Source organism: Bos javanicus, chromosome 5 (genome assembly GCF_032452875.1).
Source record: "Bos javanicus breed banteng chromosome 5, ARS-OSU_banteng_1.0, whole genome shotgun sequence".
NCBI lineage: Eukaryota > Metazoa > Chordata > Mammalia > Artiodactyla > Bovidae > Bos > Bos javanicus.
The window spans coordinates 102620184-102643630 of NC_083872.1; the positions used below are offsets into that span (position 1 = coordinate 102620184).

The 23447-nt window shown below is 43.1% G+C and overlaps 1 protein-coding gene across 1 annotated transcript; it reads left to right on the forward strand.

Moving 5' to 3' along the window:
- Positions 1–790: 790 nt before the first annotated feature.
- On the forward strand, positions 791–22477 carry LOC133248776 (antigen WC1.1-like). Its single transcript, XM_061419083.1, has 14 exons — positions 791–824; positions 3710–4024; positions 8500–8808; positions 8903–9220; positions 15354–15446; positions 15523–15837; positions 17042–17356; positions 17720–17761; positions 17846–18160; positions 18417–18449; positions 19008–19145; positions 19534–19626; positions 20415–20558; positions 22093–22477. Exons 1-14 carry the CDS (start codon positions 791–793, stop codon positions 22236–22238), a joined length of 2610 nt encoding a protein of 869 aa, XP_061275067.1. The 3' UTR covers positions 22239–22477.
- Positions 22478–23447: the final 970 nt, after the last annotated feature.

Sequence of the window (23447 nt, forward strand, 5' to 3'; positions counted from 1 at the left end):
ATTATATATAATTTTATATATTATTTATATATAATATATATTATATCTTATATATAATATAATATAATATATATTTACATATAAATATATATTATGTATAAACATTATATGCTGCTGCTAAGTCGCTTCAGTCGTGTCCAACTCTGTGCGACCCCAAAGACAGCAGCCCATCAGGCTCCACCGTCCCTGGGATTCTCCAGGCAAGAACACTGGAGTGGGTTGCCATTTCCTTCTCCAATGCATGAAAGTGAAAAGTGAAAGTGAAGTCGCTCAGTCGTGTCCGACTCTTAGCGACCCCATGGACTGCAGCCTACCGGATTCCTCCATCCATGGGATTTTCCAGGCAAGAGTGCTGGAGTGGGGTGCCATCACCTTCTCCAATATATATATATATATAAACTATTTCTTTATCCATTCATCCGTCAATGAAGGCTTACATTATCTGATTATTGTAAATAATTCTGCAGTGAACATTGGGTTGCACATATATGTTCAAGTTAGTGTTTTCATTTCCTTCAGATAAATACTCGAAAGGAAAATTTCTAAATCATACAGCAGTTCTGTTTTTAATTTTTTGGAAACCTCAAAACTTTTCCATAGGGGATGCTCAACTTACATTCCCTGCAACTGTGTATAAACTTTTTCTTCTCTTCACATTATCACCAACTCTGGTTATTTCTTGTCTTTTTGATAAAAGCATTTCTGTGAGGTGATATCTTATTGTGGTTTTGATTTACATTGACCTGGTGACTAGTAATATTGTGCACCTTTTCATTTACCTATTGGCCAAATGGATGTTTTCTGTGAAAAACACGTCTATTCAGGTCCTCTGTCCATTTTGAAATCAGACTGGTTTTTTTTTTCTTTTTCTGCTATTGAGTTGTGTGCATTCTTTAAATATTAATAGTTTGGATATTAACCTTTTTCAAGTACATATAATTTACTAATATCTTCTCTAATTCCACAGATAGTCTCTTCATTCTTCATATCATTTCCTTTGTTGTGAAGAAGTTTTTAAGTTTTATGTAGTTTCACTTGGCTATTTTGGTCTTCTTGCCTTTGTTTTTGGCATCAAATCCAAAATATCATCACAAAGACTGAGGTCAAGGACATTTTTCCCTTACTTTTTCTTCTAGGATTTTTATGACTTCAGTACTTATGATTAAGTCTTTAATCCATTTTGAGTTGAGTTTTGTGAATGGTGTATGGACAGTGATGCCATTGCATCTTTTGCATGTAGCAGTCTAATTTTTATAACACCATTCATTGAAGAGACTGTCATTTCCCCATTGTAGATTCTTGGCTCCTTTGTCAAAAGCTAATTGACTGTATATATTTGGATTTATTTCTGGGCTGTCTATTCTGTTATGTTGATCTCTGTGTCCATTTTTATACAAATACCATACTGTTTTGATTAGTATAACTTTGTAATATAGTTTGAAATCAGGATGCATGACACCTCCAGCATTGTTCTTCTTTCTCAAGATTGATTTTGATATTCAGGGTCTTTTGTGGTTCCATAGAAACTTTAGGATTGTTTATTCCATATGTGTGAAAATTTCCACTTGGATTTTGTTAAGGATTACAGTGAATCTGTAGATTTCTTTGTGTAGCATGAGCATTTTAACAATATAAGATCTTCCAACCCATGATCACAGATTATCTTTCCATTTATTTGTGTTTTCTTCAATATCATTCATCAGTGTCCTATAGCTTTCACCATTCAAGATTTTTACCTCCTTTGTTAAATTTATCCCCAAGTATTTTATTGGTTTTGTACAGTTGCCCACGTTTCATACTGAATAATAGATAAGAGTAGCTTAGAATCTATTTAATAATTTTCCTTTAACATTATGTAAGTGAAATTTTGAATATAAATTAATTCTGTACTTAGAGACAAACTAATTTTGTGTTGTTGTTTAGTCACTAAGTTGTGTTCAACTCTTTCCCACCCCATGGACTGTAGCCTGCCAGGCTCTTCTATCCATAGGATTTTCCAGGCAAGAATACTGGAGTGGGTTGCCATTTCCTTCTCCAGGGGATCTTCCTGACCCAGACATCAAACCTGCATCTCCTGCATTTCTAGCAGATTCTTAACCACTGAGAAACTGGGGAAACCCAACAATGCCTACCTAATAGCAATGCTGTGTGGTAAATTAAACTTATTTTTAATATGCACTATTTATTTTCACAAACCATTACTTTTAATTTACATTTACTTTACTATTAATATTTCACTGATTAGCATGAAGCTAAAGGACTTCTGTTTCACTGAATTTTAGTGTCTACACATTCATTCAATAAATATTTATTAGACAACTATCAAGGTATTTAGAAAAGGTTCTCCATCTACATACTTGTTGAATCTTGTTGAATGAGTGCATACAATATGTAGGCACTGTCCTAATAGTAGGAAAACAGGGTAAATAAGATATGGAAAGTCCTTCCTCTAGTAAAACTTTAATTCAGGTAGGGGTGTGTGTATGTGTGTGTTCACATTTGTAGATGTCTGTATGTCTGTTTTTATATTTGTTATTAGATGCAGGGAGTGATAAACAAGTAAATATTTAAAGTTATTTTAGAAGACTTTATGATAGCTTTCACTACCATTTTTATTTTTCTCTAGAATGTTTAAAATTTTCTTATTTATCAGTCAGTTCAGTCACTCAGTCGTGTCTGACTCTTTATGACCCCCATGGACTGCAGCATGCCAGGCTTCCCTGTCCATCACTAACTCCCCGAGCTTGCTCAAACTCATGTCCGTTGAGTCAGTGATACCATCCAACCATCTCTTCCTCTGTCATCCCCTTCTCCTCCTGCATTCAATCTTTCCCAGCATCAAGGTCTTTTCCAACGACTCAGTTCTTCGCATCAGGTGGCCAAAGTATTTGAGTTTCAGCTTCAGCATCAGTCCTTCCAATGAATAATCAAGACTAATATCCTTTAGGATGGACTGATTGGATCTCCTTGCAGTCCAAGGCACTCTTAAGAGTCTTCTCCAACACCACAGCTCAAAAGCATCAATTCTTTGGTGCTCAGCTTTCTTTATAGTCCAACTCTCACATCCATACATGACTACAGGAAAATCCATAGCTTTGGCTAGACAGACCTTTGCTGGGTTTCCCTGGTGGCTTAGTGTTAAAGATAGATATCTATCTATCTATCTTTAGATAAAGATAAAGTTAAAGATAGATAAAATCTAAAGAGAAAGTTAAAGATAGATAAAATCTATCTACCAGTGCAGGAATGCCCAGTTGCTTGATGGGTTGGGAAGATCCCCTGGAGAAGGAAATGGCAACCCACTCCAGTATTCTTGCCTGGGAAATCCCACGGACAGAGAAGCCTGCTGGACTACTGTCCATGTAGTCACAAGAGAGTTAGATACGACTTGGTGACTCAAAAACAACAATGCAGAACTCTACAAATCAGAAGGTTAATATCGATAGGACTTGGGTAACATCATATGTCTCACACTACTCAATAGAGTAATATTTCCTATTTTTGCCCATTTTCGACCTTATTATTCTCATTGCTGCTATAAGAAACCTGACCCAGATGCTTGCCGGAGTGCAAAAACCCCATTTCTCAACCAGCAGGCTCTGCAGCCTCAGAGGAGACTCAGGACCCGAAGACTCTTCTCATCCCCACCACCCGGTCCCAGGCCCCAAAGCCCGGTCAACCGCCCATTGTCTCATTTCTCTCTCCTCAGGCAGCAGACAGCTCCGCCTGGTGGACGGAGGCGGTCCCTGCGCCGGGAGAGTGGAGATCCTTGACCAGGGCTCCTGGGGCACCATCTGTGATGACGGCTGGGACTTGGAAGATGCCCACGTGGTGTGCAGGCAGCTGGGCTGTGGAGGAGCCCTCGATGCCTTGAAATCTGCTCAATTAGGTCAGGGATCAGGGCCCATCTGGCTGGATGAACTGAACTGCGGAGGAAAGGAGTCCCACGTGTGGAGGTGCCCTTCCCGGGGCTGGGGGCAGCACGACTGTGGACATGCAGAGGATGCTGGGGTCATCTGCTCAGGTACGGTCAGTGCATTGTCCATGGGCTGAGAAAGTAGAAAGTTCCAAGGAAGTTGGTGTCTGATCACCTGGGCAATAGAAGATGACTGAGTTACAGAGGTATAAGACATCTACCCATTCTCCCTGCGGGCACATTTATCTGTGAGCAATGGGCTTCAACTACTTTTCTCTTGTCAGTCTCTGATATTTCTTCTCCAATGATCTTAACTGACAGGGTTTAATCTATTATTTACATTTATAATTGATCTTCATAATTTTTTTAAATTTAATTTTATTTTTAAACTTTACAATATTGTATTAGTTTTGCCAAATATCGAAATGAATCCACCACAGGTATACCTGTGTTCCCCATCCTGAATCCTCCTCCCTCCTCCCTCCCCTACCCTCCCTCTGGGTCGTCCCAGTGCACCAGCCCCAAGCATCCAGTATTGTGCATCGAACCTGGACTGGCGACTCGTTTCATACATGATATTATACATGTTTCAATGCCATTCTCCCAAATCTCCCCACCCTCTCCCTCTCCCACAGAGTCCATAAGACTGATCTATACATCCGTGTCTCTTTTGCTGTCTCGTACACAGGGTTATTGTTACCATCTTTCTAAATTCCATATATATGCATTAGTATACTGTATTGGAGTTTTTCTTTCTGGCTTACTTCACTCTGTATAATAAGTTCCAGTTTCATCCATCTCATTAGAACTGATTCAAATGTATTCTTTAATATAATTTTTGGAAGAGTGAAATACTTGCAAATCACCACACACAGGCCCCTTTGCACAGTGAACCCATAGGAGGGAGGGACAAGAATGAGGATGCACCTCCCTGGGTGGAGTTGTTTCCATAGTTACCCTATGACACGCTATTTTGCACTAGGTCAGTAGGAGTGGAGGCACAGGGGACATCATTAAACAAATCAGAAAGCAATTTAGGGATTTATGCCAAATTTCAAGTCTCCTTTGCAAATTTAAATGTAAATATTTATAGCCATTTGGCTAGTAGGACCCGAGAACTATTGATAAAATGCTCTGAGTCATAGCTTCTCCTTCCATTGTTATTAGAAAAAATTCTTTGTCCATGTTTTCTTTTAAGACATCAGCATAAACCAAAACTTTGAAAGAACACTTAGCTGTGCATTGACACATCAGTGGTAGAGATAATGATAATTGATTCTGTGCTTTACAGTAAGAGATTATATAGTTTACACCTGATGATTTCAGTGATATAAGAGAATCACACTTGTGAGTTTATTTGATAGGAATAGAAGTAAGGGGACAAATATAATTTTTGAAGAAGCTGGAAGAGAGTTATCATAGCTAGGAGGGATGGAAGGGCAATGGGAGCTGACAAAGTCACCAGTGGGGTTCTCTGAGAAGCACTGAGAGCCCAGGTGTGGTGTGGAGGATGCTATGTGTGCCTAAGGACACAGAATGTCTGTATAGCAAGAAACCAGTCAAGGATATATCTGACCACAGTTTCATTTTGCCTTTGTTGCAGTTGATTCATATAAATAAATGACCCTTTAGAAGGGCAATTTTCCTTTCTTTGATTATCCAAGTCTTTTAAACATTTTGGAGAGCTTTAAACAGTCTACTTGTTTTTCTCCTGTACTTCTAAGAAGATAAGGGCATTGTTTTATTGTGACTTACATTCCCAACATTGGCCAAAATTCCTGAATATAACAGACTCTAAAAAGGTGCTTGTATTTGTAATAAACCACATGAAAATAGATTCTCAATATTACCTTCAAATAACATCCTCCTAATTAAATATCAGATCTCTGCAGAGGATTCAGATATGACTCCCTTGTAGCCTCGCCTCTCTCTCCATTTCATTTCCCAATCAGAGGTTCTATTTCTGGGCCTCTAGGGACACACTCTCCTTGACCTTTCCTGCACCTTGATGGAAAGGTCACAATGATCCCCTCTGGCTTTCAGAGGGGAATGGGCAGCCCAAGGGTTGAGGCAGCTTTGGTCTTCCAGGAAAATACTTGATCTTTGTGGATCTCTGAGAGGCCACATACCTCACCCAACAAGGGTATTTCCTACACCTCAGGCCACACAATGCTCTGTTCCAGTCAAACCAGAAGGAGTCCGGAGTGATGGGTGAAGAACCAGAGGGTCCAGGGTCAGGTCAGGCTGAAGGTCAGAGGGCTGAGAGTTGGTCTGGAGGCAGATGCATCACAGCTACAAGGAGAAGAGAGGAGGCCACCTTGGTCAGAGGGAGAAAAACAAGGATGTGATCTACATGAACGATGATGAAAACCCACCAGGTCCCTCTTACTCTCGTGGTTCCCTGGATAAAATCCAGCCCCAAAGCTATAACAGTGAGATTGCCTCTGGGACAAAGGACCCTAAGCAGAAGCTGAGATACAGAAAATTGAGGCTCTCCCAGGGTCAGGCACAGGTGCAAAGAGAATCCTTTCCTGACAACCTGGCCCCTGAGGTCCCTCCTATGGCTCAGGTTGATGTCCCTTTTGTAAATGGACTAAACCTGGAAAATGGGGGCCAAAAAGTGTTTCAGCACTATTTATTGAGCAGTCTATCTTCTCTAATGATATAAAATATCATCTTCTTCAAATACTAAATTTCTCTGTGTGTATGTCTTTGTGTCTGTTAGATATATTCTGCCCCATTCTCTCTATTGTTATACAAGGACATAGTTGATTTTATTATTTTTAATAACTTATCCTCTCACATCAGCCTTCTCATTCATAAATTTTCTTGCAATGTTCACACACTTATTTTTCCATGTAAAATTTAAAAGCAAATATAAAGTAAAAAAGAAATAATAATTTGTCTTGGGAGACTATTCTGATGTGTATAGTATTTTGTTCTGAATATATCTGAGTATCTAACATGTGTCAGGCTATCTACAGTAACATGTAAGCAATATTTATTCTTTCTAACTTCGTAATCTGGTGGGATTAATACAGAAACTAACAAGGTGTTGAGTAAAAATTATTTAATTAGAATGAGTAACCTGTGACCAAGCTCCCCATCAGACCAATTTGATCTCTTTCAGTTTTATATTCCATCCACTTCCAGTTTAATCTATCACAGATCCCACCCACACTCCACTCATACAGAAGTTCTTCCATTCCAGAGTCTCCTTTTCATCCATTTGTAGCTTTCAAGATTGTTCTCTTGTCTGCAGTGGGTAAAATGAGAAAGGGTAGCAGGGTTAGGTGGCCAGATGGGAGGAGCACAGTGGATAAAATCTGCCAAAAACTGGACAAATATTGTCCTCAAGTCTGTCTATCTTTCATCCATATTGAGGTTTTGCATTTGGAAATCTCTAAATTACAAATGGCTTGTTTGCTCTCTGCTCTCTTTCTCTCCCTCTCCCCGCCGCTTTTTTTAACTGCAGGCTGGCTATTTCTCAAGAATCCAAATAGGAAAGGAATATGCAGTTAGCATACACATAGGATTAAAATACATTGTTATCATCATTTCTTAGTATTTGCTAAGATTCCCATGTCTAGTAGAAAGTAATCAAACTCAGCTGATTTGCATAGTCCCATTTAAAACTTATTCTCTCCTTTGATAAACCCTAGTCCTAGTCCTGCATTGGAGAAGGAAACAGCAACCCACTCCAGTGTTCTTGCCTGGAGGATCCCAGGGATGGGGAAGCCTGGTGGGCTGCCATCTATGGGGTCACACAGAGTTGGACACAACCGAAGTGACTTAGCAACAGTCTTTCAAGAAAGATGGCTAGGACCAGCCCTTCCCTCTCCTATGACTTTCTGAACTTTCTTAATATTCAGACTCATCTATGGACAACTTCTTTTCACAATCAAGAAATTCTGGGATTTTTCACCATTAAGAATTATGAGAAATATATGTGAAGTCATAATAGGCTTGTTATAATATACATCAAATCATAATAGACTTGTAGACTTGGTATGATGTCTAGCTTTCCTCCTATGAGCCATAAGTCTGTCTACAATCTAGCCTGAATTAATAGATCTCCAGCCACGATGTTCCCCGTCCTCAGTGACTTGATTATTGGCTCCTGAGAGAAAACTGGCTAGAATTCTAGCTCCAGAAATCTCAGATGGCCTTCTAACCTTGTCTGGCTCTTAGTCCTCTAAACTATTGAATCCCATGGACCTACTTCACTCTGGGTTAGTTCCGCTCTGCGCTCAAGTCTGATGCCAACTGCAGTCCAGTTTCCTTGGGCCGTGTCATTTCCAGGTCCCTAGATGAGGAATTCTCATCCTAACTGACCTCAAAATATGCATTCTTGGTAATCAGCCATTGCAAACTGACCGCAAATCTTTCTGGGTTTCTTTTCATAAACTTGCTCATGAAAATGCTAATACAATTCTGACACTAACTGTCAAATTCTCTCTCCATGCCCCACTCGTAGAGATGAAATGCTATAACATCCTTGCCTATGATGTGCTGTTTCCAATGCCAAGCAAGGACTATGAACACTCACAGGGTTTGTTGCTGCTGTTGACTGTTCTCCTTAGGATTTGTGCGTCTGGCTGGAGGACAAGGACCCTGCTCAGGGCAAGTAGAAGTGCATTCTGGAGAAGACTGGACCCCAGTGTCTGATGGAAACTTCACACTTCCCACTGCCCAGGTCATCTGTGCAGAACTGGGATGTGGCAAGGCTGTGTCTGTCCTGGGACATGTGCCCTTCAGAGAGTCTGATGGCCAGGTCTGGGCTGAAGAGTTCAGGTGTAAAGGGGAGGAGCCTAAACTCTGGTCCTGCCCCAGAGTGCCCTGTCCAGGGGGTGCTTGTCACCACAGTGGAGTTGCTCAGGTTGTCTGTTCAGGTGAGATGCACATCAGGACTTAACCACCCTGCACACTCTGTTCAGGTTTTTTAAAAAAATGAGATTTTGCTGACATCCTGTCTTCTTCTACCAGTGTATGCAGAAGTCCGGCTCATGACAAACGGGACCTCTCAGTGTGAGGGGCAGGTGGAGATGAACATTTCTGGACGATGGAGAGCACTCTGTGCCTCCCACTGGACTCTGGCCAATGCCAATGTTGTCTGTCATCAGCTCGGCTGTGGAGTCGCTATCTCCACCCCTAGAGGACCACGCTTTGTAGAAGGAGGAGATCAGATCTCAACAGTCCGATTTCACTGCTCGGGGGCTGAGTCCATCTTATGGATGTGCCCTGTGACTGCCCTGGGTGGTTTTGACTGTTCCCATGGAAACACAGCCTATGTGATCTGCTCAGGTAAGAGAGGGGGGAAGGGCTACTGGTACTTGTGGAGTGAGATGTCCCCAAGAGCAGAAAGTGAGGGAAACCTGGCTTCAAAAATCAGATATTTCATGGTGAAATATGCTTCCTCTCATTGTTCATTCATTTTTCAGGTCAGGACAAGAAGTGTGAAGGGGAATAATATATTTTTAAGTAACATTATTATTTACAAATAATCATAGAAAACAATGTACAAACAATAAATGTAGACCTCAGTCATGATCCCCAACCCAGATAAGCCAAGAGAACATTCCCAGAACTACAGAGTCACTGTTGCCTCCCAGTAACATTCAGGAAGCTAAGATCATGTCATTACCCTGACAATGACTTTGGGTGAAAATCTATGCTATTTATTTAATCCTTGGTCTTTTATTTTCATTTTCTTAATGGTACCATGTCCTTAGATGAGCTAAGTTCTTAATCTTAAGGAAATATAACTTAGCTTTTCCCTGTATATTTAGTACTTTTTATATCCTTTTGAAAAGAACTTTGCTTATTCCAAGACCATAAAAACATTCTTCAATAGTATCTTATAGAAGTTTATTTTTCTCTTGCATAAATTGTATATTCCTCTTGAGATTGATATCTATATAAGATAAGAGTCAAGTTTCATTTGGATATCTATATGACTCATAATCTTTTTCAGAAAGATTCCACTGTGTGCCACCTTTGCCATAAACAGAAGGGCATGTGTGTCTAAGACTTTTTGAGACTTTCTACTATATTCCATTGTACCATTTGTCTATCCTTGCACCAATAATGTATTTTATTAATTATTATAATTTTATAGTAACTTTGGGCTTCACTGGTGGCCTAGAGGTTAAAGTGTCTGCCTCTAATGCAGGAGACCTGGGTTCAATCCCTGGGACAGGAAGATACCCTGGAGAAGGAAATGGCAATCCACTCCAGTATTCTTGCCTGGAGAATCCCATGGACGGAGGAGCCTGGTGGGCTACAGTCCATGGGGTCGCAAAGAGTTGGACACGACTGAGCGACATAAATAACTAGCTAGTTTACAAGAGTTACTTTATATTAACTAACCATATTGCCTTTCTTGCCAACTGTGTTGGTCATTCTTGGCCTTTTATGTTTTGAAAAAAGTTTTGGAATTAATTTGTTATTTTTCACCAAAAGAAACTTCATAAATGTGTTTTGATTGATATTATATTTAGTCTACACAGAAATTTGAGGATAATTGACTTTGACAATTTTGAGTCTCCCAATTCATTGACATGACATATCCCTCCATTCAGTTAGGTCTATCAGAGGTTTTGCCCATCTTTTACTAGGTTTTCTCCTAGGTGTTTCATGCTTTTGAAATTATTTGTAATCCTTTTAGTGCAAGTGTCCTAAAAATGAATTCTTTCTGATTTATTTTCACCTTTTAATTTTTTTTTTATTTTGACCTAATTTGAGACCTGAAAGTTGCAAAAATAATATAAAAATTCCCAGAACACTTTTACATGGATCTCCCAATATCAGTATTTTGCTTTATTTAAAAAAAAAAAACACATTTATTTATTTATTTTTAAAATAAATATATTTAAATTGGAGGCTAATTACTTTACAATATTGTAGTGGTTTTGCCATACATTGACATGAATCTGCCACTGGTATACATGTATTCCCCATCCTGAAACCCCCTCCCACCTCCCTCCCCATACCATCCCTCTGGGTCATCCCAGTGTACCAGCCCTGAGCACCCTGTCTCATGCATCGAACCTGGACTGGTGATCCGTTTCACATATGATAATATACATGTTTCAATGCCATTCTCCCAAATCATCCCACCCTTGCCCTCTCCCACAGAATCCAAAAGACTATTCTATACATCTGTGTCTCTTTTGCTGTCTTGCATTTAGGGTTATCATTACCATCTTTCTAAATTCCATATATATGTGTTGCTGCTGCTACTGCTGCTAAGTTGCTTCAGTCATGTCCAACTGTGTGTGACCCCATAGACAACAGCCCACCAGGTTCCCCCATCCCTGAGATTCTCCAGGCAAGAATACTGGAGTGGGTTGCCATTTCCTTCTCCAATACATGAAAGTGAAAATTGAAAGTGAAGTCACTCAGTAGTGTCTGACTCTTAGTGACCCCATGGACTACAGCCTACCAGATTCCGCCATTCATGGGATTTTCCAGGCAAGAGTACTGGAGTGAGTTGCCACTGCCTTCTTAATATATATGCATTAGTATACTGTATTGGTGTTTTCCTTTCTGGCTTACTTCACTCCGTTTAATAGGCTCCAGTTTCATCCACCTCATTAGAACTGATTCAAATGTATTCTTTTTAATGTCTGAGTAATATTCCATTGTGTATATGTACCACAGCTTTCTTATCCATTCGTCTGCTGATGTACATCTAGGTTGCTTCCATGTCCTGGCTATTATAAACAGTGCTGTGATGAACATTGGAGTACACATGTCTCTTTCAATTCTGGTTTCCTCGGTGTGTATGCCCAGCAGTGGGATTGCTGGGTCATATGCAGTATTTTGCTTTAATCTCCCTCACTTTCTCTCTCTCTGTGTCCCCTTCTGGGCTCATTTCTCCATGAACACATAAAGTATTTCTGAATTAGGTTGCAGTCATGATGCCCCTTTATCCCTAAAATACTTCAAGAAATTTCCTTATTAACCAAAGTTCAGTCAAGTCCTCAGTTGACTTCAACCCCAGATGACATCTAAGTGCAACCACATGAAAGACCCCAAGACAGAACTGCCAAGTTGGGTCTTTCTCAAATTACTGACCCAGGAAGTCTTAAGAAAATGAAGAGTGTGGATATATATATATATCAGTTCAGTTCAGTTCAGTTCAGTCGCTCAGTCATGTCTGACTCTCTGCAACCCCATGAATCACAGCATGCCAGGCCTTCCTGTCCGTCACCAACTCCCGGAGTTCACTCAGACTCACGTCCATCGAGTCAGTGATGCCATCCAGCCATCTCATCGTCTGTTGTCCCCTTCTCCTCCTGCCCCCAATCCCTCCCAGCATCATACTCTTTTCCAATGAGTCTACTCTTCACATGAGGTGGCCAAAGTACTGGAATTCCAGCTTCAGCATCGTTCCCTCCAAAGAAATCCCAGGGCTGATCTCCTTCAGAATGGACTGGTTGGATCTCCTTGCATTCCAAGGGACTCTCAAGAGTCTTCTCCTACAGACAGTCTCTTTAACAAGTGGTGCTGGGAAAACCGGTCAACCACTTGTAAAAGAATGAAACTAGAACACTTTCTAACACTATACACAAAAATAAACTCAAAATGGATTAAAGATCTAAACATAAGACCAGAAACTATAAAACTCCTAGAGGAGAACATAGGCAAAACACTCTCCAACATAAATAACAGCAGGATCCTCTATGACCCACCTCCAAGAATATTGGAAATAAAAGCAAAAATAAACAAATGGGACCTAATTAAACTTAAAAGCTTCTCCACCACAAGGAAACTATCAGCAAGGTGAAAAGACAGCCTTCAGAATGGGAGAAAATAATAGCAAATGAAGCAACTGACAAACAACTAATCTCAAAAATATACAAGCAACTCCTGCAGCTCAATTCCAGAAAAATGAACAACCGAATCAAAAAATGGACCAAAGAACTAAATAGACATTTCTCCAAAGAAGACATACAGATGGCTAACAAACACATGAAAAGATGCTCAACGTCACTCATTATCAGAGAAATGCAAATCAAAACCACAATGAGGTATCCAGTCAGGTACGCCAGTCAGGATGGCTGCGATCCAAAAGTCTACAAGCAATAAATGCTGGAGAGGGTGTGGAGAAAAGGGAACCCTCTTACACTGTTGGTGGGAATGCAAACTAGTACAGCCACTATGGAGAACAGTGTGGAGATTCCTTAAAAACCTGGAAATAGAACTGCCTTATGATCCAGCAATCCCACTGCTGGGCATACACACTGAGGAAACCAGAATTGAAAGAGACATGTGTACTCCAGTGTTCATCACAGCACTGTTTATAATAGCCAGGACATGGAAGCAACCTAGATGCCCATCAGCAGATGAATGGATAAGAAAGCTGTGGTACATACACAATGGAGTATTACTCAGCCATTAAAAAGAATACATTTGAATCAGTTCTAATGAGGTGGATGAAACTGGAGCCCATTATACTGAGTGAGTTAAGCCAGAAAGAAAAACACCAATACAGTATACTAATGTATATATATGGAATTTAGAAAGAAGGTAACAATAACCCTGTATGTGAGACAGCAAAAGAGACATAGATGTATAGAACAGTCTTTTGGACTCTGTGGGAGAGGGTGAGGGTGGGATGATTTAGGAGAATGGCATTGAAACGTGTATAATATCATATATGAAACAAAAATAAAATAAATGCAAAAAAAAAAAAAAAAGAGTCTTCTCCAACACCACAGTTCAAAAGCATCAATTCTTCAGTGCTCAGCTTTCTTCACAGTCCAACTCTCACATCCATACATGACCACTGGAAAAACCATAGCCTTGACTAGATGGACCTTTGTTGCCAAAGTAATGTCTCTGCTTTTGAATATGCTATCTAGGTTGGTCATAACTTTCCTTCCAAGGAGTAAGCGTCTTTTAATTTCTTGGCTGCAGTCACCATATGCAGTGATTTTAGAGCCCCCAAAATAAAGTCAGCCACTGTTTCCCCTGTTTCCCCATCTATTTCCCATGAAGTGATGGGACCAGATGCCATGATCTTCGTTTTCTGAATGTTGAGCTTTAAGCCAACTTTTTCACTCTCCACTTTCACTTTCATCAAGAGACTTTTTAGTTCCTCTTCACTTTCTGCCATAAGGGTGGTGTCATCTGCATATCTGAGGTTATTAATATTTCTCCTGGCAATCTTTATTCCAGCTTGTGCTTCTTACAGCCCAGCATTTCTCATGATGTACTCTGCATATAAGTTAAATAAACAGGGTGACAATATACAGCCTTGATGTACTCCTTTTCCTATTTGGAACCAGTCTGTTGTTCCATGTCCAATTCATATGTGTATATATGTATATTTATATATTGCTTTAGAGGCTAAGTTTTTTGGGATAATTTGTTATACAGCAGTGTAATCGGGGCACTTACCATGTGGCCTGCCTTTCTAAATAGAGGTGTATTTGTCCTATGATCTTCTACTTTATTGATTCTCCCTTATGCTGAGCTAATGTGCTGATATGCTCATTCTTTAGTTCTTAGTAAGTTTTTCAGCTCTAGAATTTTTATTTGTTTTTGTTGTTGTTGTTATCATTGTTTGTTTTTTTCCATCAGGGTGCACTTTTTTTTTTTTTTTAAGTTTCATGCAAAGGTGAATGGTTTTATTTGTTTAATTCTAAAATTCTTTTTTTAATTCCTTTATTTCTCATGTGTTCCCCATCCTGAACCCTCCTCCCTCCTCCCTCCCCATACCATCCCTCTAGGGTGCACATTTTTGTCAGTTAATTCCATGGGCACCTTAATCAAGGCTCTGTAAATTCTGTCAAGTAACTCTAGTAGCTCAGTACTCTGGGGGATTGTTTCTAATGTCTACATGTCCTCTTGGTTTTTCATGAGATATATTTTACATAAATATTTTTAAAAGGACAGACACTGTAGATGAAAAATTGTAGAAATACTTCAGAAAGTGTTTTATTTTGTTTCTTCTATTTAGGGATAGATTTAGGGACAGAACTTATTTAACTCATTCTTAGTGCTTGAGACAAAAACTGTGGCACTGTCAGAAGCAGAACTCTCCATAGTGAAGATGAACACTACATTTATGAAAATTTTACCTCTATGTTAACTTGGGGTTCTCTGGAGGCTCAGTGGTAAAGAATCTGCTGGCCAGTGCAGGAAATACAGGAGATGACTTTTCGATTCCTGGTTGGGAAAGATCCCCTGGAGGAGGAAAAGGCAATCCATTCCAGTATTCTTGCCTGGAGAATCCCATGGACAGAGGAGCCTGGAGTACTACAGTCCATAAGATCACAAAGAGTTGGACACTACTGAGCAACTAAACAACTACAAAAACTGCTATGTTACAGCTTTTTTTCTCAGACCCCACTGCTTGTCATTATTTAGTTTAATTCAGTTTCCTGTTTTTCAACCACCAACACTTTGATCATTGCTGCTTTTGCAGGAAATCAGACCCAGGCATTGCCCCAGTGCAATGACTCCCTGTCAGAACCAGCAGGCTCTGCAGCCTCAGAGGAGAGCGCCCTCTATTGCTCAGGTGAGGGTCCCAAAGGACAGAAGACCCTTTACATCTCCCCTGTCACTGCCCCATTGTTCAATATTTCTCTCCTCAGACAGCAGACTGCTCCGCCTGGTGGATGGGGGCGGTCACTGTGCTGGGAGAGTGGAGATCCTTGACCAGGGCTCCTGGGGTACCATCTGTGATGACGGCTGGGACTTGGACGATGCCCGTGTGGTGTGCAGGCAGCTGGGCTGTGGAGAAGCCCTCAATGCTACGAGGTCTGCTCACTTTGGGGCAGGATCAGGGCCCATCTGGCTGGACGACCTGAACTGCACAGGAAATGAGTCTCACTTGTGGAGGTGCCCTTCCCGAGGCTGGGGGCGGCACGACTGCAGACACAAGGAGGATGCAGGGGTCATCTGCTCAGGTCTGTGCTGTACACTGTCCACAGTCTGGGAGATGGGTGGAACTCGAGTACGGGGGTCTGAGCCCTGAGGGAGAGATGCTGAAAGGACCAGAGTAGGAGGCTTCCTCCCATGGAGCCAGTCTTTCCAGCAGACGTGAAGACAAGGTGCTTTCACTTTCTCCTACAGCAGCTGAGATTCTGGTCCTATCTTCTCACCAGTATTTCCTGGCAGAGCCATTCCTTACAGTTAACACTTGAAAGCAGGGCTCATTCTGCAGTTACCTGTGGTAGTAACACCTTGAAATCCTGGGCTTCCCAAGTTACACTAGTGGTAAAGAACCTGCCTGCCAATGTAGGACATGTAAGAGATGTGGGTTCAGTCCCTGGGTTAGGAAGATCCCCTGGAGGAGGGCATGGCAACCCATTCAAGTATTCTTCCTCTTCCATGGACAGAGGAACCTGACATAGTGAAAGCTCAGATTTTTCCTTTACAGTTCTGTTTGCTAGGAGTCTGAAGAGAGTCTCCATGGGCCAACATCCCAGTGGTCACAGGGCTGTGTTCTTCCTGCAGTCTCTGGGGAGGACTCCTTTCCCAGCCTTTTGTGGTTTCTGTGTGGCCTCATTTCTTGGCTCAGGACCCTCTTTATTCTTCTTCAGACAACAGTGCCTCTTCCTGTTCTCCCTCACTCACATTTCCCTTTGACTGGAGCTGGGAAAGATGATGCATTTCTCATTGTAGTGAGTTTAAAGATGTGTTAGGTTGGGCTCACGTAGTTAATCCACAATATTTGAGCTTTATCTATCCATCCCAAGGTCCTTATTAATCACATCTGTAAGATCCCTTTTGAAATGTAAGGTAACATATCACAGGTTCCAGGATTAGGCTGTGGACATCTCTGGGGGTCCATTATTCTGTTGACCACCTCACTGTCCACATCACTTTCCATTATTTTAGAAGTTTTGTCAGGAAGTAGAAAACAACTCTTGTTACTGCAGGTGCCCAAGTTGGCCATGCTCTCCGTTCATATCTACATCATTGTGGTAGAAATAGGTATATAGACATTAATGGAAAAGTCAGGTGAAAGGTGAAAAGTCAGTCTTGTCATCCAGTGGGCATCTCCTCCACTGGGTCAGGGATGTATGGTCACAACTTCTGGGGGTGAGGAAACCCCAGAGCACTGAGTGTAATGCTCACTCTGTCCTATCTCCTCCCTTTCAATCTTAGAGTTCGTGGCCTTCCGGATGGTGAGCGAGGACCAGCAGTGTGCTAGGTGGCTGGAAGTTTTCTACAACGGGACCTGGGGCAGTGTCTGCCGCAGCCCCATGGAAGACATCACTGTGTCCATCATCTGCAGACAGCTTGGCTGTGGGGACAGTGGAAGTCTCAACTCCTCTGTTGCTCTTAGGGAAGGTTCGAGACCCCACTGGGTAGATGGAATCCAGTGTCGGAAAACTGATACCTCTCTCTGGCACTGTCCTTCTGACTTTTGGAATTACAACTCATGCTCTCCAAAGGAGGAAGCCTACATCTCGTGTGCAGGTGACTTACTGTCTGTTTCTGTGTCACTCCCAACCATGTAGGATGTCGTTAGTATGATTTTATATTTTCAAATCTAATTGATAGGTTTTGGTTGAGTCTACAAAATGTAGGTGTATGTTTATATTTGTCTCTGTGTCTGTTTGTTTCCTTTTGTTATGGGATGTGGAGTCTGGTAAACTACTAATTAGATAAAGTAATTTCAGCTGCTGGTAAGATGCAGTGACCCTCTCATTCAGGTAGATGATGAAGGTTCTATTGTCTCTTGTCATTTGACTGTTACAAAAAACCTTATATACTCATGTATGGGGACAAGACCTCCCCCAGCTATCCCTGATCCAGAGCTTCCCATCATTGTTTCTTCAGGAAGAAGACCCGAGAGCTGTCCAACTGCTGCCCCCTGCACAGGTACATCAGCCCCCTCTCCTGTGGCTCCCAGGGGCTCCTTCCTCCTGCCAGGGGCAGTCACAGGAGGGGCTGCTGCCTTTTCAGACAGAGAGAAGCTCCGGCTCAGGGGAGGAGACACCGAGTGCTCAGGGCGGGTGGAGGTCTGGCACAGCGGCTCCTGGGGCACCGTGTGCGATGACTCCTGGAGCCTGGCAGAGGCTGAGGTGGTGTGTCAGCAGCTGGGCTGTGGCCAGGCCCTGGAAGCCATGCAGGCCGCGGCATTCGGCCCTGGAAATGGGAGCATCTGGCTGGACGAGGTGCGGTGCAGGGGCCAGGAGTCCTCCCTGTGGGACTGTGCTTTGGAGCCCTGGGGGCAGAGCGACTGCAAGCATGAGGAGGATGCTGGTGTGAGGTGCTCTGGTGAGTGAGGGGCTCGAGGTCCACCCTGGGTGAGCTGGGGCATTGCAGGGGCAGTGAGCTTGGCTGGGAGTGGTGGGGAGTTTGTATTCAGACAGTGTCCGGGTGATAGGGCTCTGATACAGGGTGGGGGAGCTGGGAGGACTGGACACTGATGTTGTGTGGAGACTCGGGGGTGATTTCAGGCTCAGGAGGGGAAAATGGGCTGCCCTGCATTCTGACCAATCACCCTGTTCCAATCTGTTTTTGTTCTCTTTAGGTGCAAGGACAACATTGCCCCCAAGTACTGCAGGTACTGTGGTCCATCCACGGGCAGGAGAGAATACTCAAATACTGGGGACCTGTTCCATGGGCTCTTTGACAGCTCAGGAGAGGAAGAGCCTGAGGAGCCCTGGCTGGTGGGGAGGAGCCGGGGTATTACTTTGGGGAAATCCCCTGCTTTGGTTCCCGGGGTCAGAAGGTTCTTATGCCCGGGATCCAAGTGAGTCTAAGTTCCCATGGTACAGATTCTAAGGTTCTCGCACCTGCCCCAGAGTGTTGATCCTCATCTCTGAGGTGCGGGTCCTGGGACTGTTTGACACTCTGTCTCCTGAAGCCCAAGGAGAGGGGATGAGCCGGGTCCTCAAAGGCTGTCTTGGCAGGGCATCTCCTTGACAATCCCTGGCTATGCCTCAGCTGGAGTGGAGTTGACTCATCTCAGGACAAGACCTGGAGAACCCCAGTCACTGTCAGTGCACTTGTATCTGAGGCTGGGACGCTGTTGTCCGGAGCTCCTTGGAAATGCTGGCACAGGGGTTTCTCTGTGCCTCTCTGTGACCTTCTCCATACCCACTTGCCTTGTTCTCCTTAGGGACAAGAACAACCTCAAATCCTCTCCCTGGCATCTTCTCCCTGCCTGGGGTCCTCTGCCTCATCCTGGGGGCCCTTCTCTTCCTGGTCCTCATCATCCTGGTGACTCAGTTGCTCAGATGGAGAGCAGAGCGCAGAGGTGGGCTGCACGGGGAACTGGGGACCAGGGAGAGTGTGTGGAGGCAGGAGATGGGGCAGGTGTGAGGAGGGGAACCTGGGCCAGGTCTCTGTTCTGAGTTGCAGAACTCCATGTGCTCTGTGATGAGCTCTTATGGCTGAGTATACTGAGGTTCTTAGGACTGGGGTGTGAACTTTCATAAGTCATGGCCTGTCCTATGAGACTAGACAGAGTTGGAGCTGAGCTATGGATTCAGGTCAGACAGGGGAGAAGGTGCTGACATGGTGCACAGGGTGGGAGGTTAAGCCAAGGCCTTGGCAAGCCCCATGTGAGCACTGGGGAGATGAAGGTGGGCTCCTGGATGGGAGTGTTTTGGGCAGCATCTCTGACCTTCTTGGGGATCTCTCAGCCTTATCCAGCTATGAAGATGTTCTTGCTGAAGCTGTGTATGAGGAGCTCAATTACCTTGTGACTCAGAAGGAGGGTCTTCTGGGCAGCCCAGGTGGGTGTCTCTTCTGCCCTCCTGGGACCTTTGGTTGTCACCACCCACTCGCTGTGTGGGTCTTCTCAGCGTCTTCAGACCCAATGCGTGCCCCACACTCACAGAGGCAGCTCCTATAAAGTGGTAGGATGGCCTCTCAGAGCCCTGAAAGCCCCCAGGCTACACTGCAGGAGCCAGGTCTGTCCCTTCCCAGCCTTAATACAGGTCCTGTGTGTGTGGAGAGGGTCATTCTGTGTGTTGTGTGATGTTTGTCTCCACATTAGCCTTCCTGTCAGATGGTGAGGACAACAATGACTCCAGATCCACTCCAGGTAATAAAGGTGGACCCGCCTCAGCTGGGCTTTGGGAAGGAGAGTTTCCCTCATAGATATGAGATGCAAGGGGGAACAGTCTTCATTTGATGGACCAGAGGCATCCCTTGTGTCTAGATGGGGTCCGTTCTTCCCCTTCTCTGGCTGTTCTGTGATATCTCACATTGGGGCTGGGCTCTCTGTGTCCAGAATCACAACTGGCACATAATGTTTTTAAAAATGACATCTGGAAAGCACAACTTATCAAAATAGTTTAGTAATGCTCAGTGGTATGAGTTTCTTTGAGAAAGATGTGTAAAATCATGTTTTGGTTTATGGACACTTCAAACTGAAACATGATCTTAGAGAAAAAAATCTTTTGAAACAAGGTGCCTCTATTTAGTGGCTCAGAAACTCTGGGTCAGAAGGGATCTTAGTCATTTCCCAGACCAGCCCACTTACTTTGCTTTCATCTGACCCCTGCTCTGCCCTTGGAAGCCCCAGATCAGAGGATTGATGCCCCTGGTGAAGATTACGATGATGCTGAAGAGGTACCAGTGCTTGGGGTTCCTCTTGCTTCACAGGGGAGGGAAGAGGAAGAGCTCCCAGAGAAGGAAGATGGGATCAGGCCCTTTCAGACAGGTGAGTGGTGGTAGCTGATCTCCTGCAATCTTTTCTTTCTGTCCTGGAAAGGGTGAATTTGAGCTTCTCAATTCCCAGCTTCTCTAGAGTTTTAAATTTGGGTAATCTCATGCATTCAATGGCTCATATGGTAAAGAATCTGCCTGCAGTGCAGGAAACCTTGGTTTGATCACCCGATGAGAAGATCCCCTGGAGAAGGGAATGGCAACCCACTACAATATTCTTACCTGGAGAATCCCATGGACAGAGGAACCTGGTGGGCTATAGTCCATAAGGTCACAAAAAGTTGGACATGACTGAGTGACTAACACTTCACTTCTCAACAATATGCTGTCTTTAATGGTGTCATACTCCTTGACAGTGAGGACTCACTCTACTTTTGGCATTTATGTCTCCGTACTACAACATAAATTATGTGTTATGCTTGCATTAGAATTTACAGATTAGGGCATTTCCTGACAAAACAGTGGTTAGGACTCTGCACTTTCACTGCTGGGACCTGAGTTCAATCCCTGGTCAAGCAATGAAGATCCCACAAGCATTCATTGCTCAGTGGCCAAAAGGAAAAGAAAACATAGGTTAATTGAGCCGCCGCCACCGCCGCCAAGTCGCTTCAGTTGTGTCCGACTCTGTGTGACCCCACGGACTGCAGCCTACCAGGCTTCTCTATCCATGGGATTCTCTAGGCAAGAACACTGGAGTGGGTTGCCATTTCCTTCTCCAGATTAATTGAGCATATTTACGAAATCCAAAACTAGAACAAGTGTTTTGATAACACCTCTGTGCTGTCTTATACATGAAAGTTAGCTAGAGATTTAAAAAAATGTACTGTAGTATTGAATTTGTGAGGCATTCTGATAATCTAAGATGAACTCTGTTTATATGTCAGCATCTATGATACACAGTGGCCTTAACATTAAGCCAATTTGGTGGGTCATGGACTCAGAGTCTGAGGTCAGCTGAAGTCTAATTTGCTCCAGACGTTTCAGTAGCCGAGAGAAGACACTCATTCTCTGGAGAAAAACATTTCTTCCCATCTGAGGGCCCATGTGGTCCCTGGGGAGGGGGCTCTGTGGCTGCACCTGTGATAGCATTTGTGGACATTTGGGAACAGGAGTCAAGTTAACTAAGAGCAGAACTGGTTTGTAAGTGAGGAACTCAGGTTTTCCTTTCTCCACTCTTCCTCTCATTGTGATTTCACATCTGTCTGTTGTGAGAGAACATTTAAATACACTGTTATGATCCTTACCGTTCTTGGGCATCTCCTTGCTGATTGTGTAGTTTGGAGGCAGGTCTTCCCAGAGCTCCTGTGATGCAGGATTTCCACATGAACTGAGGCCCCAGAGACCACATGGACTGGATCTGAGAGGACAGCCGGGATCTATCCCTACTGTAACTGATGAGAAATAGCCTGAGCCTCCCTCCCACCTGGGTCCCAGGGATGCTTTGTCATCACCACATGCTTAACTCACTTCCACCACACTGTCTGGTCCCCTTGTCTCAGTTCTAATTATATTTCTCTTTCCTCTTTCAGGCTCTTTTCTAAACGTCTCTAGAGAGGAAGCTAATCCTGGGGAAGGAGAAGAGAGCCCCTGGCTGCTCCAGGGGGAGAAAGGGGACCCTGGGTATGATGATGTTGAACTCAGTGTCCCGGGAACATCTTCAGTGACTTTCTCGTGATGTTGTATTAAATATGAGATGAAGCCTCAGATATTCTAATTGTTTGTATTTCAATAGAGTAATGCTGACCTGTAGTTGTGTTACATGAAAATTGCTCAAAATGAAATATTCTGAATAAAGTAACTTTTTTGCTTTGTTGATAATTTAGCAAGCTCCATGTCAGATGCTTTTAGATGATTGGTCCTCAAACACCATTTTCCTCAAAGAAATACACAATGAGTGCACTGCCCTGTTTTCTCACATCCTTCAAAGGCTAATGAGGGCATGACTTTGCCTGGGATCACAAATCCTCCAGGTCACTCTTACTTAGAAAAAAGAGTCTAAACTTGGTCCACATTCACACCCTTCTTCCTAGCACGATGAACTTCTCAACCAAAAACTATAGTCAGAACCTGAAAGTAGCATTATTTTATTTGGTGGGAATGTTCAGGACTCCAGGCCCTGGAGACAGCATCTCAGTAACTCTGAGTAAACTGCTCCACAAAGGCAGGAAGGCAAGTCAGGCTATACATGAGTTTGCAACAATGGGAGCAGGCAGTCTAAAGATCAAAGATCAGGTACCAAGTTAAGGAATTTAGTATTCTATGTATGGAAAGATGCAAGCCTCTGGACTCACTGAATTCAACTCTTCCATATGCAGCTCAGCTATCTGGGGCCAACCCTGTTTCCCCGTTCACATTAAGGTGTGGCAGATGGCTGCTTCTTGCATTCCCCCAGCTCCTCAGCAATCACCATGGAGGGTGGCAGCACCCCACAATCAAAGTTTTAGGACCCCTCACTTACATTTGGAGGCCAGAAATCATTGATGACTGTGACATTTCTTGTTTATTCATATGGCAGGAAATGTTTTTTTCCATTCTTTCCTCTCCATCACTTCCTACTATTTATTCAGGATGCTGCTATTTCTTGTCTCTCTAGTTATCTCTCCTTCTAAGTGAATTATATCAGCTTACATATCTCTTCAAATTGATGCGGGAAAATTGCTGCTCACCCATACCCTGCATCCAGGTCAGACAGGAGGGCAAGAAAGACCTAAGCAGATGAGATCTAGAAGAAGAAATGTAGACAGAATGATCACGAACATTTAGCTACTTGTTTCACAGATGTGGATGGAGGAGTCTGATATGACTAAACTCTTACAGGAAGAATTTCAGACTAATGGGCTTCTCTGAAAACATGCTGTTTCAAGATTGCCTTAATCTGACTACT